General features: G+C 45.2%; 1 protein-coding gene across 11 annotated transcripts in view; it reads right to left on the bottom strand.

Annotated features, from left to right (window-relative positions):
- Positions 1 to 24792, bottom strand: part of ssbp4 (single stranded DNA binding protein 4) — a gene marked incomplete at its 3' end in the record, with an annotated part of 87750 nt that overhangs the window by 24744 nt on the left and 38214 nt on the right. For 10 of the 11 annotated variants that reach the window (XM_079220624.1, XM_079220621.1, XM_079220625.1 and 7 more), the window contains exon 5: positions 289 to 378. The exons of the other annotated variant lie outside the window; for it this stretch is intronic. In XM_079220624.1, the coding sequence (XP_079076750.1) occupies positions 289 to 378 (90 nt within the window). The remainder of the gene's footprint in view (positions 1 to 288; positions 379 to 24792) is intronic. 11 annotated transcript variants of the gene reach the window in all.

The raw sequence follows: 24792 nt of genomic DNA, 5'->3' as shown, positions 1-24792 counted from the left end.
TTTGGGCAGATACAGCGAGCTCTTTGGGAGTCAGCTCCAGACAGAGCACCAGGAGTTAACAACCCGAGCATGGACATATGGGACGGAGGCAGAGAGACAGAGAAGGGAACACATCTGGACAGGGATTAAGACAGCTAAAGAGGCTAAAAAAGAAGGAGGAGACAGAAGGATTGGCTTAGCGGTGGCTACGGGAGGGGCGGCAGGGGGCTGTGGTGTGATGTTGTTGTGTGACGGGTGAAGGCGGGGGTGGGTGAGGGATGAAGTCAGTCAGAAAGTTCTTCTCCTTACTTGAAAGAAGCCCGGGGGCATGGGTCCTCCTGGCATGCCATCATTTGGTGGCATGTTGCCCATCACTGGACTGGGAGCGGCAGCCGCACTCTGAAAGACAAAATAAAAGAGACCACAGTTTACTCCCATGTGTTCATGTGTGACGGAGCAGTAAACAGCAATCAGGTGTTCAAATAAAACCACGTTCACCGAAAAATAACAGGAAGAGAGACACGCCGTGCAGAAATGATCTCTCCAGCCTGGATTACACTCCAATGTCTTGGACACAAATACTGATTAACTGATGGAGATATGATTATTTAGTCACAGTGATAAATTAAACTATATCTAGTCGAGATGCAGATGGTTTTAGGGGGAACATTAAGGCTTCAGAGGGCTTCCAGTGGAGTCACGCGCATCACGACTGCAACAGACAGCCAGACCAACAGATCCATTTCAAAGACCTGGGAGCGGTGTTAAGACTTATGTTTGTTTCTTTGTCCAACACAAAGCTGGTTTCAGGTTTGCTCCTATTTGCTATATTTCTTTTTTCTCCACTAGTCAATGTTCCACAATCCACATGGATCTGTTGGGCAACAGAAATTTGGAATTTATTTTGCAAATTGTACTCAAACTCTGAACAATAAAACTCCTGAATGTCACATTTTTACTACTTCAAAATAAAAGCCTCCCAGTCGGCATCTCCATATAGGACAGGAGCTCAAATGCTTCAATACAAGTAAGTCCCTGAGTAATTTGAGAAAGAAAGAAAGATGTGTTTTACTACACAACTCTTTTTGATAAAAAAAAAATGGGCCAAACATTGTTTCTTCATATATCTTTAGTTCAGGAAGTATCTGATTAAAGAATAAGTTACAAGAATAAAACTGACAAAACGTGTCAGAATTATTAGTGTTACAGGCACATTTGATTGGGTACAAAGTATTGAGGGTCATCACTCAGCCCACTCCCGTACTTTGTTAAATCCCTGTCAGTGTTTTGGTCCCACTTCATATTGATGAATAACTTGATGAAAAAAAATGTAAATCAGAACCATAATCTTGATTTACACAGAGCAGCCTTTCTTCCTGCACGCAACCCCAATTTATAATATGGCCTCCAAATACATTTCTGGCAATATTTCCTTCATTTTTTTTCCTTTCAATTATAATGATTTTCAACATCGGGGAGAAGACAGATGTGACGCTCGCTGCTCTGCTTTCCTTCTGAGGCAGCGAGGCAGCGAGGCTGACAGGCGGTGTTTGGTCATGACTGCTTTGTCAGAGCTCGACATTCACACATGGCCGGCGCGATGTGAGGAGGAAACGAAGGAGAAAAAAAAGTAACCCAAAGAATACATATTCAATCAGAATGTGGAGCCAATGCGCGTGTTACAGGAGGATCCAACACTGTGGAGGAATGTTAAGCTACAAACAGCCCTTCTTCCAACTGACACACAAAGGAAATACAACAGTATGTTCAAACATTTAACATTCCTCAAATTTACATTTCCCCTGAGTGTCTTATAGTAGGAATAAAGATGTAGCAGTAGCTTGACGATGTTGCACTCCTCAAAAAGGTCAAAACGCTAGACTTTGACACACCGGACTGCGGTTTTGATCTTGCCTCTTTCAACAGTCAGAACCACGACCACAGTCTTTCCAAACCTTATCCAAGTAGTGTTAGTTACCTAAACGTAACCATATGTTAACCATGGAGGGAGGTGGCAGATCAGAAAAACTCTTAAGACTCCTACGTCCAGATGGAGGACTTTGTACAGTCGCTAAGGAACCACAGAGGCCTTTAGAGTAATATCGCTTTTGGAAATTTTCATAAAATCTGTTAGCTACTGAACAATCATAGACTCTCCACAAAATGTACAAACACACACACACACACACACACACACACACACACACACACACACACACACACACTGCTCTCCTTCTGCCCCTCCCCCCACTGTAACGAGAGCTTCACTCACATCCAGAGCAAACAATCCCTCCATCCCTCGGCTGACCTGCACGGCCCAGACACTAACTAACAGGCCCCGGGCCATGAAGCCGGACACACACACACACACACACACACACACACACACACACACACACACACACACACACTGGTAAGAGGGTGTGGATCTGTGGGATTCAAACAAATCATAAGAGACTTCCAGAGTGTGGACCTGGACATATCCAAAGGAGTCAGATACCAGCAGAAAGACACAGAGAGAGACATTTGAACAGAAAGATCAGGCAAACAATAGAGAGAGAGAGAGAGAGAGAGAGAGAGAGAGAGAGAGAGAGAGAGAGAGAGAGAGAGAGAGAGAGAGAGAGAGAGAGATCTCAAAGGGTGATGAGAGGTCGGACAGTGAAGAACAGTCTGCTAAAGATGCTTCTATCGTCCTCTGAGGTCTCTCTGTGTGTGTGTGTGTGTGTGTGTGTGTGTGTGTGTGTGTGTGTGTGTGTGTGTGTGTGTGTGTGTGTGTGTGTGTGTGTGTGTGAACTGTACGAATTCCTCCCAGCCTCAGCAGTAGACACGCATGCAAGTCAAGAGTCTATCTATCTACAAAACCGGGAAAGCAAAGGAGCGTCCGGCTATCGAGCTAGCAATGCCCCCAGCAACACAAAGTTATTTACGATAATTCAACATTTCAGATGTAAAGTTCTCACACCCAACTAAAATACCGGCGCTTGGTCAGTGCCTCTTGGTGCATGAGAGGAACCAGGCTTAATACTAACTCCAATGTAAACCCATTAGATGGTCAGAGCCACTGACGTAGTACAAAGAGCGAGAGGTGAGATGGATCAAAAAACACAGGACTTTCACAAAGGAGAACGCTGTTCATGTCCCGTGGGAAAGACAATCAACGTTGAGGTTTTTTACCTTAGTTTCCGTACTTAACTACGTACTTATCTTACGTGATTGTAACCCATGATCTTTTCCTTAACCAAACCAAATTGTAAGAGAACCAAAAAACTAAGTAAACCTACGTTGGACATATATTTGAAAAGGGACTGTATGCGTGTAACGAGCGGAAGCTGTACATTTCCTGTGAACACGGAAGTTTATTTTGAAAAGAGACAATGCATGAAACAAGCGGGAACTGAAAGTGTCGCTAGAGGGACACGTAAAGCGGCATAGTTTGAAGCGTAGGACCACTGACTGGTATTAAACGTTTGGGAGTGAGTCAACCAGCTAGTAAAAAGAACAATTGAGTTGAGTTAACCTGAATCCAACCCAACTGACGTGGTGAATGCATCTTTTCCTCAAATTATATCTATCCAATTAGGGCAAAAGTGCAACAATAAATATCTTCGAAAGACTCTTCCAAGAAGACATTTTGACACTTTGTTCCTGCTGACTGAGACCCAACCCAGGACCAGAGTCGGGCTTCTACCAAATTATATTCCGTCTATTGGGGTCAGACCCCGTTGTATTGTTGCCATGTGGATCTGATCAAACCCATTATCAGTTATGATCACAATTATAATCACTGCAAAACACAAATGTGTTTTTTTTTGGTGTCAGGAAGAACAGCGTGAGCAATGAGCTGCAGGAGGAATAATTAAATGTATTGGTCTCCTTCTATAATGACCGCTGATTGGAAAGGTGGTGTCCTGGTTTTATTTGGGTCTTTTGGGTTGAGCGAGTTTTGGATCAAGACTAATTATCCTGCCGTGTCTTTGGACGGGGTCCGACTGTCTCTGGGTCCCTCTCGGCTAGATAATGTCCCAATATTTGTCCGAAAACCTCCGCGGCAGACGAAACAAATAATATGTGGCCTAAAACACTTCGGACCTCAAATGGGCCCTTTAAAGAGCGTAATTGTGAGCAGTTGCCGAACAATGGGACAGCAAAAGCAATAGGCTAAATGCTGTATATTACACACATGCAAACACACACACAGTTTAGCCAGGTGCGGCATATTGGAGAGCATTATCTGCTCAGGGATCAGCAGAGAAAGAGAAAAGAAAGATGCAAAAGCGAAAAGGAAGAGAGAAGGCCAGAGATGGCTGGATGAACAGCACAGCATCTCAGGGAGGAGAAAGAGTGAATGGAAGTGTTGCTCTGGTGTGTAGGTTTGTGTGTGGCGAGTGTGTGCGTGTGCGTGTGTGTGTGTGTGTGTGTGTGTGTGTGTGTGTGTGTGTGTGTGTGTGTGTGGCTGCCTCAACCAGCCAGCGAGGCTCCACAGTACTCAGGTGAAACGGCAGCAAAAGGCCCCCTTCTCCTAGTTGCCATGACAACCCCGACCTCAGCTCCTGCTCTCCAGTGCCCATTAAAACCCTCAGGCCGTCAATCATCAGCATGGCCAGGGAGCAGAGGGAGAGAGAGAGAGAGAGAGAGAGAGAGAGAGAGAGAGAGAGAGAGAGAGAGAGAGAGAGAGAGAGAAAGAGAGAGAAAAAGAAACAGAGATGGAGTTTAAAGCAGCCTGTGGCTTTTGATAGCAACCCTGTATCTCCCTCTTCTTCCTCTCTCTCTCTCTCTCTCTCTCTCTTACTCTCTCTCTCTCTCTTTGCACACAAACCAACCTGATACACAATATACCTGCACAGCGTTAACTCCTCACACATTCACACTCCTCTCTCTCTCTCTCCCCCCCTCTCCCTCTCTTACCTCCATAAAAACCATCTACTAAAATCCGAGCTGCCTTTTCAAGACATTATCTTCATTCATTTCAAAGAAATTTTCATACAAGCTTCATTCAGCGTCCCATTTTAACTAATGATCCTTCCTTGTTCGCCATGTAACGTCTTCAGTCTTGAAGATGTTACCCCCATACCCCCATACGCCCTCCTTCATATTGGAAAAAGAGTTTCGGGACCAATGTTTTCCAAATCTAAAGCTCTCTGTCCATTTTCTTCCAGGGTGTTCTCTGTTGTGAGGCTCGGATTCTACAACAGATTACTAATAGTTCCCTTCTTGATTGTTTAACACAATGGGTCGGACAGTTGCATGTGTTTGTGTATGCTAACTTAGCGGTGACGACAACTGTGCGTAGGAGGAGAGCTAGTTAGCTGTTAGCCGCCAGTGGGAGTCCTACGGCGTGTTTGGCTAACAGCTAATGGAACTAAACACACAGCGGGAATCTCAGTTAAACTGTTCAGAGGGAGCAGAAAAACAGTCGACATTAATTGTTACACAGGGAACTGCGATGCAGCTGCGAGGAGCCGGTGCAGACGGCTGCATCGACATGCAGAACGCGAAGATCATTTATAATCAAGGTCATCATCAGCCACACCTACGATTAGGACAAAGAATAGTTTACTACGTGACACGCACATTCATTTAAGGCCATGTTGGCTGATAAACAGCTGGTTTAAGGCTCTCAACATTGTGCTTTTTCATGTAATAAATAAAAAAAATGAAATAACAAGGGCCGCTTTTGACTGTTGAAAGTCTTGTGTATCTAGCTTACACTGTTGCATGTTGAATATGAGCTGAAAGCCTTGACTGCTCGCTCTGCAGATGTGATCTTGGCACATTTTGCATCCTAAACTGCCACCGAACATCGTAACATCTCATCAAATGACCAACATACATATTACCCAACAATCATCAGTGCAGACCTCAGGGCTCTCAAGTTTTTAAGACAGGTAAGAGTGACATATCCTCCTCCTCCTCCTCCTCCTCCTCCTCCTCCTCTTCCCCCGGCCGCGCCTCCGCCCATGCCGTATGCCCACAGACCAGCCCCCCTTCCCCCCCATATTATTATTAGCTTTATTTTCATTGGTTGCTGGATTACATTTCATCCAGATACAACAGATACGTTTTTCTGATTGGCTATTCGTGTAGCCCATTTCTTTTTTTTGATTGGCTGATGAGTGGCACCTCGCAGCAGAGCTCCAGGGGATTCGGGGGAGACGTGCTTGATTCCTCCATGGTGAGGGCAGCGCGACCAGGTCATGTTTGTGCGCTGCGGCACATTAAATAGCCTAGAGTTTTTTTTTCAGCGTGAGAAATACGATGTGTGGCGGGAGGGCGTGACTTAAGACCGAAATGTGTGATAGTCACGCTCAATGCGTGACACTTGAGAGCCCTGAGACCTGTATACGACAAAAACTAATTAGTCCTTTCATTGAATAGTTTTCAATAATTAATTTAGGTTTTTTATAATGTTTGGTCTTTCTGACTAAATTAAAACCAGGACATAGACATAGACTTTGCCTCGAGGCCGCCCCACGGGCCCTGCATTGCTTTGTCTGTATTTACATCCCTGAACTGTTGGTGGAGACATTTGAAAAGCATCTATGACTTTTTTTTCCTTCTGAGTGAATGACAAAATCAAAAAAAAAATCCTTCTGTAGTTATCATACGGCATGTATTTGATCATTTCCTCTTCACAGAAGGGGTCTGCTCTCCTTTCGCTCCTGGTTGTGATCCTCTCTAGCGCCCTGGCGGAGGCTAGCTTGGCTAGCTGGCTAGCTGGCTGGCTGCACGGCCCACAGACAGTGAGTGAGCGGCTCTATCTGTCCGGTGATCAGACCTCGGTTTCCAGGGGGTAATGGATCTGCTGTTATCTGGGTCCAGACAAGCAGGCCAACACACTGCTACCTGCTGGCCACAACAACACTGATACCGACCTGTTAGTGCGTGCGAGTGTGTGTGTGTGTGTCGGTGAAAATGTGTGTGCGCACAAGCCCGTGCTGCTTTCAGAAGTGTGTCAGTCTGACCTTCCTGGACTGCGACCCCCACACACACTCTATATATCTCAAACACATGGAGAAACATATAAAAATGCGCATACTGCCACCCTAAGACACACACATACACACACGCACACACACACACACACTTTGACCAGTTTACATTATTCACACAAGGGCTCTCTGTGTCTCTCTCATTTCTTCTGTTTATACCTGCTGCATTCTCTCTTTTTCACTCAGATTTTCTCTGTCTGCTCCTCAGCTCCACAAAAAAAAGTGAATGCAACTGAAAAAAAACCGGGTTCAAGCTGTTCACGTAATGGAGAAAGGGGCCGCATTTAAAACTGCCGCCTGTGCAGGCATAGACAGGGGTGTGCACGTTGGGATGCGCTCACGCATGAATGCACACTCCATTGTGTGTCCACACATGTATTTTATGTGACTTGCAGACTGATTTGCAGACAAACGGCTGGTTTCATCCGGAGCATCTCCTCCACCAAACCAGGACCTCCCTCTCCACACCGCTCCCAACTGTCATCGCCGTCACCCCCATTCGTCATTTGTCCTTCTGTCACAGCCCGCCTTCTCCTTTTCTACCCTCAGCATCAAGAGCTCCAATAACTCTGTCACTGAAGTCAACTCCATAAAGATTAGCGAAGAGGCAGGAGTGTGTAAGCAGGGCTGCCGGCCGACAGACGGGTCTAATCGATGGAAGATGGAGAGCTGCTGGGCTGCTATGCCAGGAATCCGACTCCTAACTCTGCCACCTGGAAATGCCGTCCACGGCAGGAGCCGTGCACACACACACACACACACACACACACACACACACACACACACACACACGCACACACAACAGGTATGCAGCTGAATGTGCTCACACACACAGCAACTATGCATGGGAGCATACTGGATATATTACACACACATACACACACACACACACACATTATGCCATCGCCTTCCCATAGCTGCGGCAGCTGTTATGTCAATCAGGTGAATTAATTACCGGTAAACAAATCTGCTTGGGATCCCCCAACAGAACACACACAAACATAAACAAACATACCCACACACACACACACACACACACACACACACACACACACACACACACACACACACACACACACACACACACACACACACACACATAACCCTCCTCCCAGCATTAGGGCCCCGGGAGCCTGGAGCTGCCTCCCAGCTACCCAGGCAGCGCTCGGAGCTGGAGGCCCAGAGGGAAGGCGCCGTGGCTGGGGGACGTCGCCTGGCTCTCCCTTCCGCTGCCCTGGAGCACCTGCCTTAACTCCCGCTGCTGCCTCTCAGGCTAACCAATCAACCTATGGCAATTCACACACACTATACCTGACAGGAAAGGCAACACACACGCTGGTGTGCAGCTGGCATAAACACACACGTTTGTGCACACAGACACCTGAAGAAAGAAAAAAAGGATCTGAGATGAAAAAGCTCCAGAATGTAGACACGCAGACAATTCTGCCTCCTGTAAACATGATATTGATGTGGTGACTCTCTGTGGGCTGGATGGCAGCTGACAGAATGAAGGGAGGGATCCATTCCACATGACAGACAAAACAACCCGAAATAAATAAATAAAACAATGAGAAAAAGAGGATTTTAAATAGAATAAAAAAAATGTTTCATAACGATTGAACATATTAGTTTTGGTCATCATTTCTATGACATTTTCGCGAACAGAGTTCATTGCTGAGATCTGTGAATATGATGGAGCAAGAAACAAGCAGACACACCGGATTTTAACAAACCTCCCGACAAACCAAACGTATTTTCAATACTGTGTTTTACAAACATCCATGACTGTTTTCAGACCAACTTTCACATGATCAGAGACAACCTCTCTGATCATGTGACCAATTATTTCAGCCTCGCTGGTCTTTGTGGCAACACAGCCTCCATGTTCCCAGAGCCCACTGGTGAGGCTGACCAAATACCTTAATATTGATATTGCAACACTGACCATAAGTGCTCTCACAAGATTTTGACACAATGATAATTTCATATGAATAATCGTCAGTTTGATGACTAAGTAGTTAAAGGGAAATAATAGAACAGCTAGAACAGCCTGGTAAGTTAAGAAAATTACACTTTACTGTAATGCAGCCTTTAAAACAAGGAGAAGACAACAATTATGCCATATTACGCTATCCATAAAAGATGGTATCTAGTCTCATATCAAGATATAATATTGATATTTTTCCTAACTCTACTGACTGACAACAACTATCATCATCATAATCAATATAAATGATGGATATAACTTCCAAAATAAGATTGCAAGTTGTCATAAACCTAAATTCTACTTAACTTATCTTGTACGTTTTCACAAAGTTATTCATATGCTTCTTTGATATATCATAGTGTTAAGCGCCAAGTAGCGCTGAAACAAGTAGTCTGCAACTTTATTGATAATAAATAAACCTTTTAAGACTTCTTTTTTTATATCTGAGTACGAAACAAGCAATTTTAAGACGTTGCTTTGGCATATTATTCACCATTTCCTGAAAGTTTACAGACTAAAAGCGTAATTAGAAATAATCAAAATATGAATCGATCATAAAAAATAATGGTCAATTGCAGCGCTGGCTCAACAACAGGGCTGTTAAAACTGAGAGGCATTGGCACGAAGGGTTTAACTCACTTGGAGCTAAAGTATAAGCTAAACGAAAGTGACGCAAACTGAAGTGAAACACTTATTGATGTAAAGTAATTTAGTAGCTGGCGTCCTGACACACACACACACACACACACACACACGAGCGCGCGCACACACCTCGAGGCCTTTATTGGCGGTGTCGGTAGTTAATGACCAAAGGTTGGCGATGGCCTGCTGCTCGCTCTGGTGACCCTTTCTAACACAGGTCCCCCCTGCTGGCACTGCTCTTTAATTACACACACACACACACACACACACACACACACACACACACACACACACACACAAAAGTGCACGTATACACACTGATGTGCAGCCCCCGCCTCCTCTGCCCATGGCCTTTCACTCCCTCATTAGGCAGTTGGTGTTGGGTGGAAAGCCACCAGAGAACCAGAGGACAGGGTGTCACAATGACGCTCGTCCACACAAACACACACACACACACACACACACACACACACACACACACACACACACACACACACTTTGAATGAAAGAGGCTTCCACATGCACTCAAAGCTATATGCCTAATTGAAGATTATTAATGCTGCTAATTAGGGAATAATAGAATGCTTGGAGACAAAACATAATGCGAACACTGGCAGAAGAATGAAAGGTGTTTAAGCATTTGTAAGAGACCGGCGAGAGGGAGTTAGGTAAAAGGATTTTATCAGGCTCTATATCACTCCTGTCCTTTTGAAATAACTGGCTGGTGTCACGCTGCCACAACTCTTATTCACAAGGGAGTGTGCATCCAGCGGGGCCGCCAGTCACCGCTCAGCTGTGCAGGTCACGGAGGGCTGCGGATCAGGTAGATCATCCCCTGAAAGGCCACTTGACAGGTGACGGCGGGCAACGCTTCAACACTTCAGACGCCGCGACAAAGCTGGTCAGCGTGGGGCGCGTTGCAATTTCTGGGTCTATTTCATTGTTTCTTCTTCTGGGACAAATGTCAATAAATATTCCCCGGTGTAAAACATCTGGTAGGGTCCTTGTGTCAGTACCGCAGAATCAAAGAAGCGACGTCTAACAATCACTCTGAGAGAAATCCATTTTAAAAGAGGAACAGATAAACATCTGATGAGCCTCCGTAGACCAGAATGCAAGCAAGCAAAAGACACATCGCATGTTGCCAACCAGCCGAGATGCTCACTATTCTCAGCTACAAAACCTCAACCTCCCTCAGCGCTTTCATTGTCACTTTTGTGCTCTTTCCACCTACATGTGGAGAAGAAAAAAGAAAGAAAACCACAACAGGTTCACAGCTGAGCTTCATAGAATAGAATTCTAGGAAAAAACTAAAAGGTATGTAAATGCTAAAGATAAAGACTCCAGGAATATAGTGAAGATCTCAGAGTGATGATAAAGAACAGCATTCGAGGATCCTTCAACACGTACTGTAAATGAGCACACACACACAAACAAACACACACACACACACAGACAGGCACATGTAGGTGTGTATATACTGTATATGTGCTGCACTACACACAATGACATTTGGCGAGCAATACCAAGAGGCATTTACATATCCGCAAATATTTATTTGCTGGAGGTTCGGATGTCTATGTTCACGTTCCTACATCCTGCAAACCGTTTTCACCAGACTGCAAAGACCACGGATGAGTTTCGGATGTTATTACTTGTTACATTCTGCACGGTCACATAGTATTTGCTCGATTCCCGTCTCGACAACTTTACATATGAACGAATATTCCTTGAAAGCGTGTGTGTCTGCTGAGTCGTAATGCATGCAAGGAAGAAAGGACCCCTCACTCATCATTGCTTATTAAGTGGTTGAATACCCACTATGGTATCCTGTCCATTCATTTTTGCTGCAGCTTATCTAACCTACAGAATCGCTTTCACACTTGCTGCTGTTGGAATCAGTTGCAGCTCAAACTTTGCCAAGATTTAATAATATAATATAACACTTTATCAGCCAGACCTCCTACGGGACTATTAAAAATGAAAAGAGTCTCTGGCAACCTTGTTAGCAATATCTACCTCCTCCTTATTCTTTGGCATTCTTTCATATTCTCCTGCTCACTCCTTTTTTTTTCCGCTCTCCTTTTTTTTTTTTCTCATGTTGTGCTCACACAACTGGATTTTATTTCCGCAGAGCCGAGAAGGTGCGAGATGAAAAGGAGAGGGAAGTGGAGGCACCGTATACTGTGCGCAGCCAGCCGGGTAGTTACAGTCGGGCTGCACACATTCCATAGTGCCTGAAGCAACATGGTGGACCTCAAAGCGGACGCCAGACGTCTTTAGAAACATTTAAACAATTACCATATATTACCCTGAATAATGTTGTAACGGCAAAAATTAGCTCAGTAAACACTGTGTGCACTTAATAAGAGAAATATCGAGGCAAAAAATAATATCTGGTTGCAGCCTCACTTTATTCTGCTCTGCTATAACAATACATGCACATTTGACATTCAAGCCAAATCCTATAACCCGTGTGTCCGACACTTATGTTTAGCAACCAACAGAAACAGACCAGACATTTAAAACCATCTCATGCCAGTCTGATCCACTCACCCCATTTCTATTTTAGAGTATACGTCTGTCTGTGTGTGTGTCTGTGTGTGTGTGTGTGTGTCTGTGTGTGTCTGTGTGTGTGTCGGACCAGGCAGGAAGAGGCATTCCCATAGGAGCAGTCCTCCTGAGCGCCAGACATTGGGGGGTTGGGTGCAAGACACACACACACACACACACACACACACACACACACACATGCACACACACACACACACACATACACACGGACACGCTACAAATTTCCATTTTTTATCCCAGAGGCACCGCTGTGAGGACCACCTCCACCTCACAACCGACGCCATCAGATTAAAATGTTGTGACGAATATAGAAATCCACGTGAAGCTTTTCCACTCGCAGTTATTGGGATTCTTACGTGTCTCATTGTGCGTCATCTACGCCGTCATACTGATGCGAACATTGTGTTAATTACTCACACATAAAGCCCAGACAAGCAGTCAGCTAACCCGACGACCTTTAGTACGAGAAACGTGCAGACTTGTATTTCGCTCATATACACCTTTTTTTTCAATTTATTTTTGATGTCTCAACATCTTTATATTCTTTTCTCAGGGGACTTTGTACCAAAATAATCACTTTACACCAAACATTTCTATTCGCTTAGGGATAAATCCATCGGGGGCGAGCATCACCAGACTTACAGGCTTGTAACAACAGACAAATGGACATGTTGAATATCGTCTGTCTGCCCAACAGGAATAAAGCCAAATTTGTTCGTAGTCTGATGGTCTGTCCTGGACCAGGTCCTGGGATCAGTCAGGTTCGTGACTCTAAACCCAGTGGCCTTGAGGACCCAGGAGCCAAACACTACCTTAGCCTGTCTCGTGCCAGACATGGAGGAGGAGGAGAGCGAGGAGGAGGTGAGGGGAGACAGCAAACCGCATTCCCAAGACAATGGACGGTCTGTGGGACTTGCCGAAACTCTGAGGGCCCTGGGGCACGTCGAGGAAAGGGGGAAAAATTGCGGGTGAAAGGCGGAAAGAAAAGAGAGAAAGATGTTGAGTAAGGGAAGAAAAGTGAAAAGCGAAAAGAGAGAGTGGCCAAATAAGGAGGAGGTGTAAGAGAAAGGGAGCGCTGGCACTGTTGTGGGGAACTGATAAGGAGAAAATGGGATGAGGGGGATTTGGGGGGGAGTAAGAAGAAAGAGTTCACCTGTAAGCACTTTCTGTTCAGTCAGTACTCGTGTTTCAAGTGTGAGCTTATGAGTCGCGTCATACAAACCATAAATACGAGCAGCCGTGTGGGAAAACATTTACGTCAGCCTTCTAGTCCAGGGTTCCCCCCAGGAAATAGTTTAAGAGAGGTGGTAAACCACCCTGGTCCTGGCTCTAACCTGGTCCTCGTCTCTGAATCTCATTTCTAAGCAACGATTTGCAGTTTGAAATTGTTCTTTATTTTTACCTGAAGGTTCATGTTTTGTTTCATAAAAGTGTATTAATCTGATATCCTCACATACAGTAGGTTGTCTCTTTCCTGTGCGTTCTCAGGTGAGGTGGCCTGCCTCCAATGCAAACCCCTGTGGGAAACCCTGTTAAATTAGGAGATATAACTAGGCGAAACAAAAGCCCAAAACACCAAACCAATCCAGAGGTAAGTTAATTGGAAATGATATCCAATGTCCCCTCACTAATTTAGCTGAGTTAACTTGTACATGAACTGTAAGTACTGTTAGTAATGTGTACAAAATAGCTCATTACGGCTACTTTCCCTTTCATCCGGTGTGATTATGGTGCTAGAAAATGGCTGACTGCCTCGGAATAATGTCTACGTTGAGACGAAATCTGTTCCTACATCAACTTGGGTTTCTCATTCAGCCGGATTTGTAATTGTGTCTTGAATAAATTAAAGAAATGTTCATATGAAAATGTATTTTTGGTTCAGAAACGTTTCACCGTAATCGTGGTTTGCAGAAATGTTAAATGCCAAAATGTTATTCTGCTGAATAGTTGAAACATGCACCACGGAAGTCTACTATTTAGTAAGCCGGTGCAAAATGACATTATATGTTGAAGTGAAATGTCAACGCACTGTGAGAAATATTATCAACGTATAATAAGGCCTAATTATGTACAATATTATGCGTCTAATGAGGGGGAAAAGCTCAATTATATAACAAAACCAACACCGCGGGTATCTTTAAATGGACTCCCGTTAAAAGGGCCCCCCTGTGTAGCATTTCAGGGAATCTATTAGCAGAAATATATATAATATTCATAACTATGTTTGCATTCGTAAATAATCACCTGAAACCCAGAATTGTTTAGTCTTGTTAGCTGAGAATAATCCTTCTTATCATGTATTATGGAAAACACTATTTGTAGTAGACTTTGACATTTAGAAGTTGAAAGAAAAGAGACTTTTCTATTCTACTCAATTTGCTGACATTGCCCGATTTCAGCATTTGGGTAGTAGATGATACCACCAATGACGGATGGTAGAACAGGAGGGTGACAGATGGAGGGTGAGCCATTCACGAGACGGCAACCTTACGGCCATACCTGCCATCCCACCTCCACTAGTTCTGCGCCATGTCCGTTCCTGGAAGACACACTGGGAGATAAATGGCCTTGGAGGGACCTGCTGACCTGTGGACCACCAGTCGACAGGCTCCCAGAGTTCAGCAGGGCCCCGACTTACAATGAGATCGGACACTAATCTGCTCTATTTGCATTCTTCCTTCCAGGAACCATTTTGGTTGCCAGGCAGCGCGGCTCACAGCTTGCCGTAGCTTGTTGCCGGAGACGGCGGCGTCGGGGAGGTGTTCTTTCAGGGATGATTTAGACTTCCATTTCAGTGACACCCGCCTTTCATCCTCCGCAGAGAGCGCGGAGCAGAGCTCCTTCCCGTTCAGCTATTTCAGAGGTCAAAGAGCCAACACTTCCTGGGTCGGCTGTCATTAGGACGGAGGTTGACACATATTTGTTTTTGAGGAGTCAAGAGGAAGAGGAGAAGAGGAGGCAAAGATTCTCTGAACAGAAGCAGGCATGTAGGCAGGCGAACTCTCACCAGCATCGCCATCAATAAATAAATAGAGGCTGACAGAAATATCCCCAGCATAGCACAGCACTGGCACGCACAGAGAGAGACCCAGAGAGGGGAGGACACACACATGCACACACACACACACACACACACTTAGACATGATGATAAAGGCTGGGGGAGATAGCAACAGAGAGAAGCGAACAAGAACGAGGTAAACAGAGCACATAAAAGAAAAGCACAGAGAAACCCGGAGAAGAAGAAGACAAAGAAAACGGAGAGATTGAAAGAAAGAGGATAGAGATGCCTCCGTTCTTTTTTGTTTGGTCCGGGTCTCCATTCAGGAGAAAGGATTGATAGCCGAGGTAAAACATGTTTACTGTTCACTCCTGTGTGCAGGAAGAGGAGGGGGTTATTTTCTCTCCCACACTGAACGCCACACATCCCTCTTAGCCCCCGCCCCTCCCAAGTCAGACTCCCTCCTTTTCCCACCTCTTCACCTCCGCACCCCCAACAGACAGACAGACCAGACCGCGCTTTGCAGCGCTGCAACACACACACATACTCACACACACACACACACACACACTCCGGAAGCACACGCTCACACGCAACCCCCCCTACCCCCCCTACCCCTCCTATCTGAGCCTCTGCTCCGTCACTCCGTCTCAACTTCTGGTTCTGATTTAGGAACAACCTCCTCTCGTTCACCGCTCTCCCCTTCTTCTCTTCAATTCATCTCTGTCTCAGCATGTGTGTGTGTATGTGTGTGTGTGTGTGTGTGTGTGTGTGTGAGAGTAAAACTCCTGCAAATGGATACACCAACACGTGTGCAAGCACAGCCTGAGACGTTTATGCCCCCTGTGTGAGTTGTGGCTACACACACACACACACGCACACACACACACACACACACACACACACACACACACACACACACACACACACACACACGAACAGCAGGCATCATGCAAGATCATATTCATGAAAACACATGCTCCCCCTCTTCAATGATTAGTCTAAATATGCCAGTGATCACAGAACTGCAGGAAGACCCAGTACACATGGACACACACACACACACACACACACACAGACACACACAAACTTTTCATTCGCCGTTTCCCCTCTGAGCAGTGCCGGCAGGCTGCCAAGCTACACATAACCATAGTGCATTGCACTTCACAGCCTTTCTGCAGGTACAGTAATGCAAACACTGGAAAATATTTAAGCCACATCAGCGGCCCGTTCGCTCTCAGCCGGAACCGAGTGAAACTCTGATGTTTTCACCATCAAATTGCGAGGAATAAAAAAAAAAGCTCCAGCTAGAGCACAGAAGCAGATTTCACTTCAATATGAATAAGTACTAATGGTTTTTAAATACCAGTTAGCTTGTTGCCCCGAGGCCTTCATCTACACCGACATAATGTCACTCAAAGAGACTTCGTACCAACCAGGAGGAGACTTAAAATGACCACAAAGAAACATAAAATGACTAAAACAAGACAAAGAAAGTCTACAAAGAGACACAACACCACAACAACAAGAAGCTGAACTATGCCTTGCCACTATAGGAGAGGTGGAGGGTCCATCTGCCTATGCCAATGCCAATGTAGTAGTTATTAATAGATTCCGTCTTCCTCTCCTATCTGTAAGTCTGTCTTATATAAAACTTTGTTCTTCCTCTCACTTCTCTGACTGAGCAAACTAGCGAGCTCCAAAGAAGACCGTCTGAAATGAAGCATTTCACTCAACCAGCAACTCATTTGTCAAGAACATGTCTATCAGGAAGTCCATTCGGGGGCAGAGAGGGTTCAAGCACACGCCAGGTGATTTCCCTGATTAACACGACTTCAATCGGAAAGGCACGCCGTGACGTCAGTGCACATCTGCACACACTCAGGCCGCCGTGCTTTTAAGAGATGTGGGTAGAAGCAGTGACATTACTCCAAATATGTTCCATCGTCTTCATCATTTGCTCCCGTGATCCACAAAAAGGAACGCTAAGTACATAAATGAACAATGTGTAATTCTACCAACACATAATTAACAAGTTTTCAACTTGATTTTTCTCCTACTGTGTGCATCTCTGCTACAGCAGATGTGAATGTCAAATTAGAGCCAGTTCCCTTTTGCAAAAACTCCAAAAACTCCTTATATTTTTATGAATATATATATATGGCAGCTAAAACTATGTGTGTCTAGCAGCACAGCTCGAGTGATGGCAATGTCCGCCGCTCTCTTGTCCAAACTGTAAAGAAAAGTATCTCAACTATTGGATGGTTTGCCATAAAATTTGATACAGACTTTCATATTCCCTGGAGGATGAATTTCAATCACGTTGGTGATTCTTTGACGTTTCCTCTATCGCTCTCATCAGGTCAAAATCTAGTGGAATTCCAATGAGCCTCAGTGTGTGTTCAGTGCTAATGAGCAAATGTAGCATGCTAACACAGGAAACTAAGATGCTACCTGGTTCACATTATACCTGCTAACCGGTTGTTGACATGGTCATGGTGAGCATGTCGGCATGCTGAATTTAGCATTAAGCTACGAGTAAGAGCCGCTAGTGGCTGTAACTCTGGTTTCGACACGCTTTTATACCTAACAGTAAAACTAGAGACAAAAAAACTTCCCCTACTGTTCCCTATCCATATGATAAAAGGAACCAATCAACAATATCTGCACTTATGTCATGCAACAGAAGCTCTTATGAAACAGAAGCTGCAAAACCCGAATTTCTACTCGAGCGCAACGTGCCCTAAAAGGAAGGAGTTTAGTGTGTGACGGTCTCCAGTTACAGGCCATTTTAATGTGATATGAGCTCGGTCTTAAGAAAACTCTCTTACGAACTGTGAGGTAGGACAGTGAGTTAACAAGCACACAGTAACACACACACACACACACACACACACACACACACACACACACACCATGAGTGCACACATGTACACACAAACCTGGACTGATTATACGACCCTGAGAAGATCATTTACACACAAGCTTTCACTCCCTTTAACACACACACTGGCCTCCTGCTCCTCCCCACCTATTTCTCCCCCCTTTCCTCAGCTTTCTCCCCCCTTATGTTAAACCTGCACATGAACAGCCCCATGAGGAGAAATGGGGTCGTTTGCCTCCGTTATCTCCTTTTCTCTACATGCCCCCCACCCCTACACTCCCCTTTCTCTTCCTACCCCTTGCTTAACTTACTCCCGCTTCTCTCTCTCTCACTCTTCTCTCTCTCTCTCTCTCTTCCCCCTCCCCCAACAGCCCTCAGCCAATGGCATCTGGGTGTCAGGCAGCTCAGAGAAGCTGTTGTCATGGTGACGGGGCTCCTGTCTGTGCTCTGTCCCTCAGGCATCCCAGATCCAGAAAGCAGCATCGTGTTTACGTGAGAGAGGAGGAGAGGAGAGGAGCGGAGGAAAAAACATGAGGAAGAGGATGAGGAGGAGGAAGAGGAGGAGGAGGAGGATGAGGAGGGAGGAGGAAAACAGTGCTGGGGATAGACGTGAGGGACAGAGAGGAGGTGGAGGGAAAGAAAAACTGCCCCACTTTGACCAGCTTTTGTTCTGCTGTGTCTTCAGCTTTGAAGGCCTTGCATGCGTGTGTGTGTGTGTGTGTGTGTGTCTCACATGGCCTTGTAGACACCCAGGCATCTCACACGCCTATTCCTGGCACCTCCACCCAATTTCTGACCTTTCGTGGACTCCAGCACGCAGACACACACGGGCCTGACCCAGCACACAATCACAGCTCTTTATATACCTCTGCACACACACACACACACACACACACACACACACACACACACACACACACACACACACACACACACACACACACACACACACACACACACACACACACAAATACACACATTCATCCAAGATCATATAACCAACCCAAAACACTTGCACCTGGTGCGGCCTAAAATTAGGGTCCCCAGGCAGCCATGCTGCAGGGTGGTGCGACGATGACAGTGGCTCGGGGGGGGGGGGCATGTGTTAACCACTGTGCCACAGCACACACACACGCGCACACACACACACACACAGTCCAGATAATTTATCTCCAGGGGGCATGTGCTGCTGATTGGTCGATGCCATCGTCTGTGCCCTGACCACGTCACCCGCAGTATGGGGGTTTGCCTTTATACATGTAAATGCTGCACAGTGTGTGTGCGTGGAAACAGAACTCTTGCAGCAGAGCAGGTGTCGGGCAGCCCCCCCCCCCCCCCCCCCCCCCCCCCTCCCGTACTGTATAATGAACCCCGTCAGCTCCTGCATCCGTATCAGTGGTGGCCTATTGCTCTGCAGTCTACACACTTGACTTCTCCTTCCTTTTCACAGGACAATCCAGCACGTTAATTGCAAGGTAAACAAGTGAAGAGGAGCGTCAACCCCTCAGGAGCTCTTTTCCTCTCCTCCCTCCCTCCTGTTTCTTCCTCTCGTCTTTTTCCGAGGCGAGGTTGGTTAAGCCCCCCCTTCAGAGTTAGGATCTGGGCAAGCACCAGTTGGAAGCTAATCCGACTCGCCGACCGGACCCCTCCTTCGAAGCGGCGCAGCGGGGGTGTACTGATGAAAGGAAGGCTGATATGAGGCAAACAGAGCCGCAGACACAGCCTGCCTCAGACCCCCGCGCCGCATTCAGCACTGTACAACAAGGCAACACAGCACAGCCTCGTCGCTGCTTCAAGCTCAAGGCTGGCATCCAACTTCCTTTTGAGGTGGACGGTTCTGCCCTGCTGCCACTTGATGCACAGGTTAAAGTACGATGTGTCTGAGCTGCGTTCACAATGCGTTCTAACAACCATTAACTTCCTGTCTGATCAAGGCCGAAACTCTCGACTGGAACGTTACATTTTCCTCACAGTCAATAAAACCAAATTAGATTCTTTTGGAGTAAAGAGCCTACATGTAATTATTTCCCTTCGCGCAACAATAATGAAATGGTGAAAGTGCTTAGTTTTGTGTTTGAAAAGGTGGCTGCAAAAATGGACCCAACAGGTTTGTGCACAGGACCGACTCGAACGTTTGAAACAGGTGGGATTCAAGAGCATCTTATGTATTTGTATAAATGTTCTATATCCACGTAAAAAAAAAAAAATCCAGTTTTGTCTCCCCACTCAGTTTCAGTTTGGTTCACCCAGTCAAACGTCTCTCAACAATATTTTCTTACTGCCTCGCTGCCACAATCGAGTTGAGAGATGAGCTGATCACCTTTAATTATTATTCCCATATGCTCACATTAATTAGGCTTCATGAACAGCAGCTCGTGATCTGCGTACTTTCTTTGCCTCACATTTTACCTATAGAGGATGCACCTGCAGCTTGAAATGTGTACTGCAGACATAACTCTGAGCTGGAAAACCTAAATTGAAATTTGTTCAGGGAAAATGAACAAATAGAACCATTTCATCTTATTTATATATACATTAATAGCAGGAGTAAAGCTTGTATTGACCATTAATCTAAAGGCTCTATCAAAAACTAAATGTGTTTAACACTAAAAGAAGGCGATAATTTCTGTTTCTTCTACCTGACTATATATTTACGTAGTTATAGTGTCGTAAATTGGTTATCGGGCTTTCTAAATGAATGGTAAACAGGAAACGACATTTAGATATTTTTAGTTTTTTAAGTAGACTGAAACCCAACCAAAGCCCTTGTGTGCACCCCTACTGTTAATCGCCACATTATCCTCGCTCTTCATGTTCACATTTCAAGAGATTAAAAATAGCAATAAAAACACAAATGACCTGCAGCCAACAAAGAAAGATCCTGTGCGGTGCTCGTTGAACTGATACATTTGGCGAGGCCTCAGTCTGGGCGTTAACTGTGGATGAAAGCCGCGTGAGTTTGAATGACTTTGACAAGACGGAGTAAAATGAGATTTTGATGTTTTCAGAATAAAGAGAAAAAAAAGGAAAATCAAACCAAGGACATTTTTTGTATTTTGTCTTTGAAACCCAGAACAGACTAATTGTCTGTTAATATCAGAAGAGTATCTATTCATAGACTTAGACAGGCACACACACAGAGGACAACTTGATGACAGATGGAAAGAAATTAGAGGCAAAGTAGCATTAATATTCCATCTCTTTATAACAACCACGGCCCTTCCCCCACCTCCGGCACCACACGGTCACACACACCCCCCCCCCAACACACACACACACACACCCACATCCACACACACACATGTTCCAGTGTATGTGGCTACAAACAGTCCTGGAGAGCCTTTCTGCTCAGCCTGAGAATTCTCCAAATTCAACTGCTCCCATCCTCCTCCCTATCCCTCCTCCTCACCTTCCCTTACCCCCCTTTTCTGCTCCCACCTTTTCTGCAGTCTCCTTCCCTTTCCTCTCTCCTCCCTGCATCCACCCACCCAGTCCCGCTGCCCTCCAACCCTGCAGCCTCAGAGCAAAGTAGAGAGCAATCCCTTGGTGGGTCAGCCAGATTAAACTGCCACTGTAATCCGCTTGGCTTTCACCTCCTTGTCCTCAGCCGAAGAGAGAGAGAGAGAGCGAGAGCGAGAGAGAGAGAGAGATGGAGGGATGGCGAGGAAGAGAAGTTAGGTGGGTGGAGGAGCAAAAGGGCAGAAGGATGGAGAGATGGAGAGATGGGGAGAGAAAATGTAAGATATGAAAAGGGAGAGAGACAGAGGGAAGGGGGGGAGAAAAGAGAGGAGGGGGAGGGGGAGGGCAGAGCTGGGGGAAGTAGCTAAATGACAACAAGGGCATGGAGAGAGAAAAACAAGGAGTACAAAAAAAAGGAGAGAAAGCCGGAGAAAGAGAGAAAAGCAGAGAGAGAGGGAGAGGCAGCGCAGGGCGGAATTAAAGGAGGAAGTGAATAATGAATCGCATAAAGGAAAGATATTAAGGACGAATAAGAGTCAAATAAACTGTGCGACGAGAGGGAGCGATGAAGGACAGCGGGGTAATCCTGATGGCAAATAAAAGGAACCAAACAGGACTAATGTAGAAGTACGCCCTCATATTCATGTAATGATGAAATTAGTTTTGTATGAAATTCGTAGGAAATTACCCCCCCCCCCCCCCCCCCCCAGCCCCCGCCCCCGCCCCCAACCCCCTCAAGGCCAATCGGCACCGGATCTTTCCCGGTCTGACCTGGAATCGTTGCTCCCCCTCCCAAACATGAGTGAATGAATGAGTAATGCTGCTGCGGCTCCTAAAGCGAGCATGCATGCAGGATCCGTGCTAGCATGGCCAATTCATGCATAAATATGACGGTAAATGGGCTGTACACTCAAAGCGCTTCAACACTCATCATTCACCCATTCACACCCATTTATTGATGGCAGGACTATTAACATTAACTATTAACATTATCACAAAACGACCTATTTCCAACTAGCTTGATCTTTGACGCCGCGCTGGTGTCGTAATGTGCCGTCTGTACGTGTCGATACCAAAAGAAACCTGAAATAACTGATTTTATTTGGCGACTTTGGAGCAGCAGAAAAAAGTTATCATACAACATCATCACCTACTGCGTTGAGATGCCGAACTTTTGTGCAAATAGTTCTCCACCAACTCCTGAGGGAAATATCTGACTCTGTAGCTGCTTTAAGTTCTAGTTTGATTTGACTGTTTACATGATTAACAGTAAAAAAAACAATGATCAGCAAGGTACAATTAATGTAGCTTTAAGGAGTGCATCTAACAGCTGTTCATTTTCACTTTCACTTCCTTGGTTTGTTTTGGCTAAACTGGTGATTGTTGGAACAATTAAAAGAGTGTTACGATGACCTGTGGGGTAAAATGACTGTAGTCTGACTGGAGTTTGGTCGCTTTGAGGAGAGCATAACAATTGTATATAATTGTAATTGTTTTAATATATTCACTTCAACACACATCACATCGCATAAGAAAAGGGACAAACATGTGAGTATTCAGCCTGGTGTCATGTTTCTATCACTGCCGATCGATGAAGCTGATAAATACCTGTGACCGAGTCATTTGTCCCCAGAATGAAAGCCGATCGTAAACCTTCTCACTAAAGACAAAAGCCAGATGTTAGCAGATGTTAATGTTTTTTTTGTTTGTCCAGTGGGAAAGAGGCTTTTGTGTCCCCAACAACTGACCTCCTACTTCTGTGGTTTTATGTCTACTTCCACCTTGAAAGATAACAATCCTGATTTTAATGACCACACGAGGTGGTGTGTCTTGGAAACGTAAACTTCAGTTGCGTAAGGAATTTGAACAATTTATGGATACTTTTTATACAAAGAACATTGTCTCCAGTGATTCCTCTGTTTGATAGTCTAGTTAGTGTCTGCAACAAAGTGTTGAAGGGACTCTATCGGTTTTAATTCTTTTTTTGCACCATTGAATTAATGGCGCAGCATCATGAAAATCCTATTATTTGAGATGTTAATTCACATAAAAAACAAATCACTGTCGCTGGTGTGTGTGCAGAATCAAAGCCAGAAGAGAAAGCAGACGATGCTGTACACATGCCACGCGTAATTTGAAACACTGATGAGCATCTCAGCCCTGTTAATCAAGTTATACTGCAATCATGACCACCATAATGCAAATAAGATAAACAAGACAATTTGTGCACATGACAGCTTCAATAATCAGAGCGTTGCCACCCTCCGGTTACAGTCAGACTGCATGTTCTTAAGTCCTCACACACTTGTCTTTAGTTATGTATAAATGCAAAATCCCACATCAAGTTCAGTAGAAACTACGCCAAAAGTATGACAACAAATCAAAACGGTTCTAATCCAGAAATCAAAACCAAATGAAATAAAAATCAGTCCCTCTAGGAGCGCCCTTTAGGACACATGTGAAAATTACATTGACATGGTATTTTTGCAAATGAACTCATGTGAAGCTGAGCTCCTCTGTGCAGACATCCAACATCATCATCCGTGTGTGTGTGGGAGCATGTCCGCTGGGTATATGGGAAGAGTGTTAAATTGAGGAAAAGAAATAGAGTTAACAGGTATTCCCCTCCTCCACCTCCCCCAGCTGACAGAAAGGGGGGTAAAGAGAGACGGAGGGAGAAAGAGAGAAAGAGAGAGAGGCAGGAAGAGGGAGGATATCCTGCGAGGAAAAGCTGTGATATATGAGCAGGCCACTTCAAACAAGCAGGGGGAGGGGAACACTCCTTCTCCAATAAAACCAGGGGAGGTAGAAGGAGAAGAAGAAAAAAGTCAGAGAGATTTAAGGAGGGAGTTACAGTAGAAAAGAGTAAAGTTGGTGCCTGATGAGCCAAAAAAAGTTGAAAAGGCTGAGCAGGCCCTGCCTGTAATATAACAACCAATAGACACAAATCTGCAGGGGGTCATCTTTAATGTTGAAATGAGGCCGGATCAAGTGAATGAGGACGAGAAAAGAGTTTAAAACTAGCGCTGCAACTATGATTTTACAAATAATTAATAGAATAGACCTGTTGTTGCGTGTATTTAAATGAGGTAACATGCATAGATTTGGTGCAGACTTTCAATACAAATGAGCCTCATTGCAAAAACAGTCCAATTCACAAACTAACAGCCACACGCAGCTACAGTGAAACTATGAGTGTCTTCAGAGAGATGGTTCTAACTGTAGAGCATTTACTGACAGTGAAATGTTGAATCCCAAACACGGTTCCTCTCACTCAAG

Source organism: Taurulus bubalis (genome assembly GCF_910589615.1).
Source record: "Taurulus bubalis genome assembly, chromosome: 7".
Lineage (NCBI taxonomy): Eukaryota > Metazoa > Chordata > Actinopteri > Perciformes > Cottidae > Taurulus > Taurulus bubalis.
The sequence above is the reverse complement of the archived record's forward strand: the minus strand, read 5'-3'. Positions and strand labels throughout refer to the sequence as shown.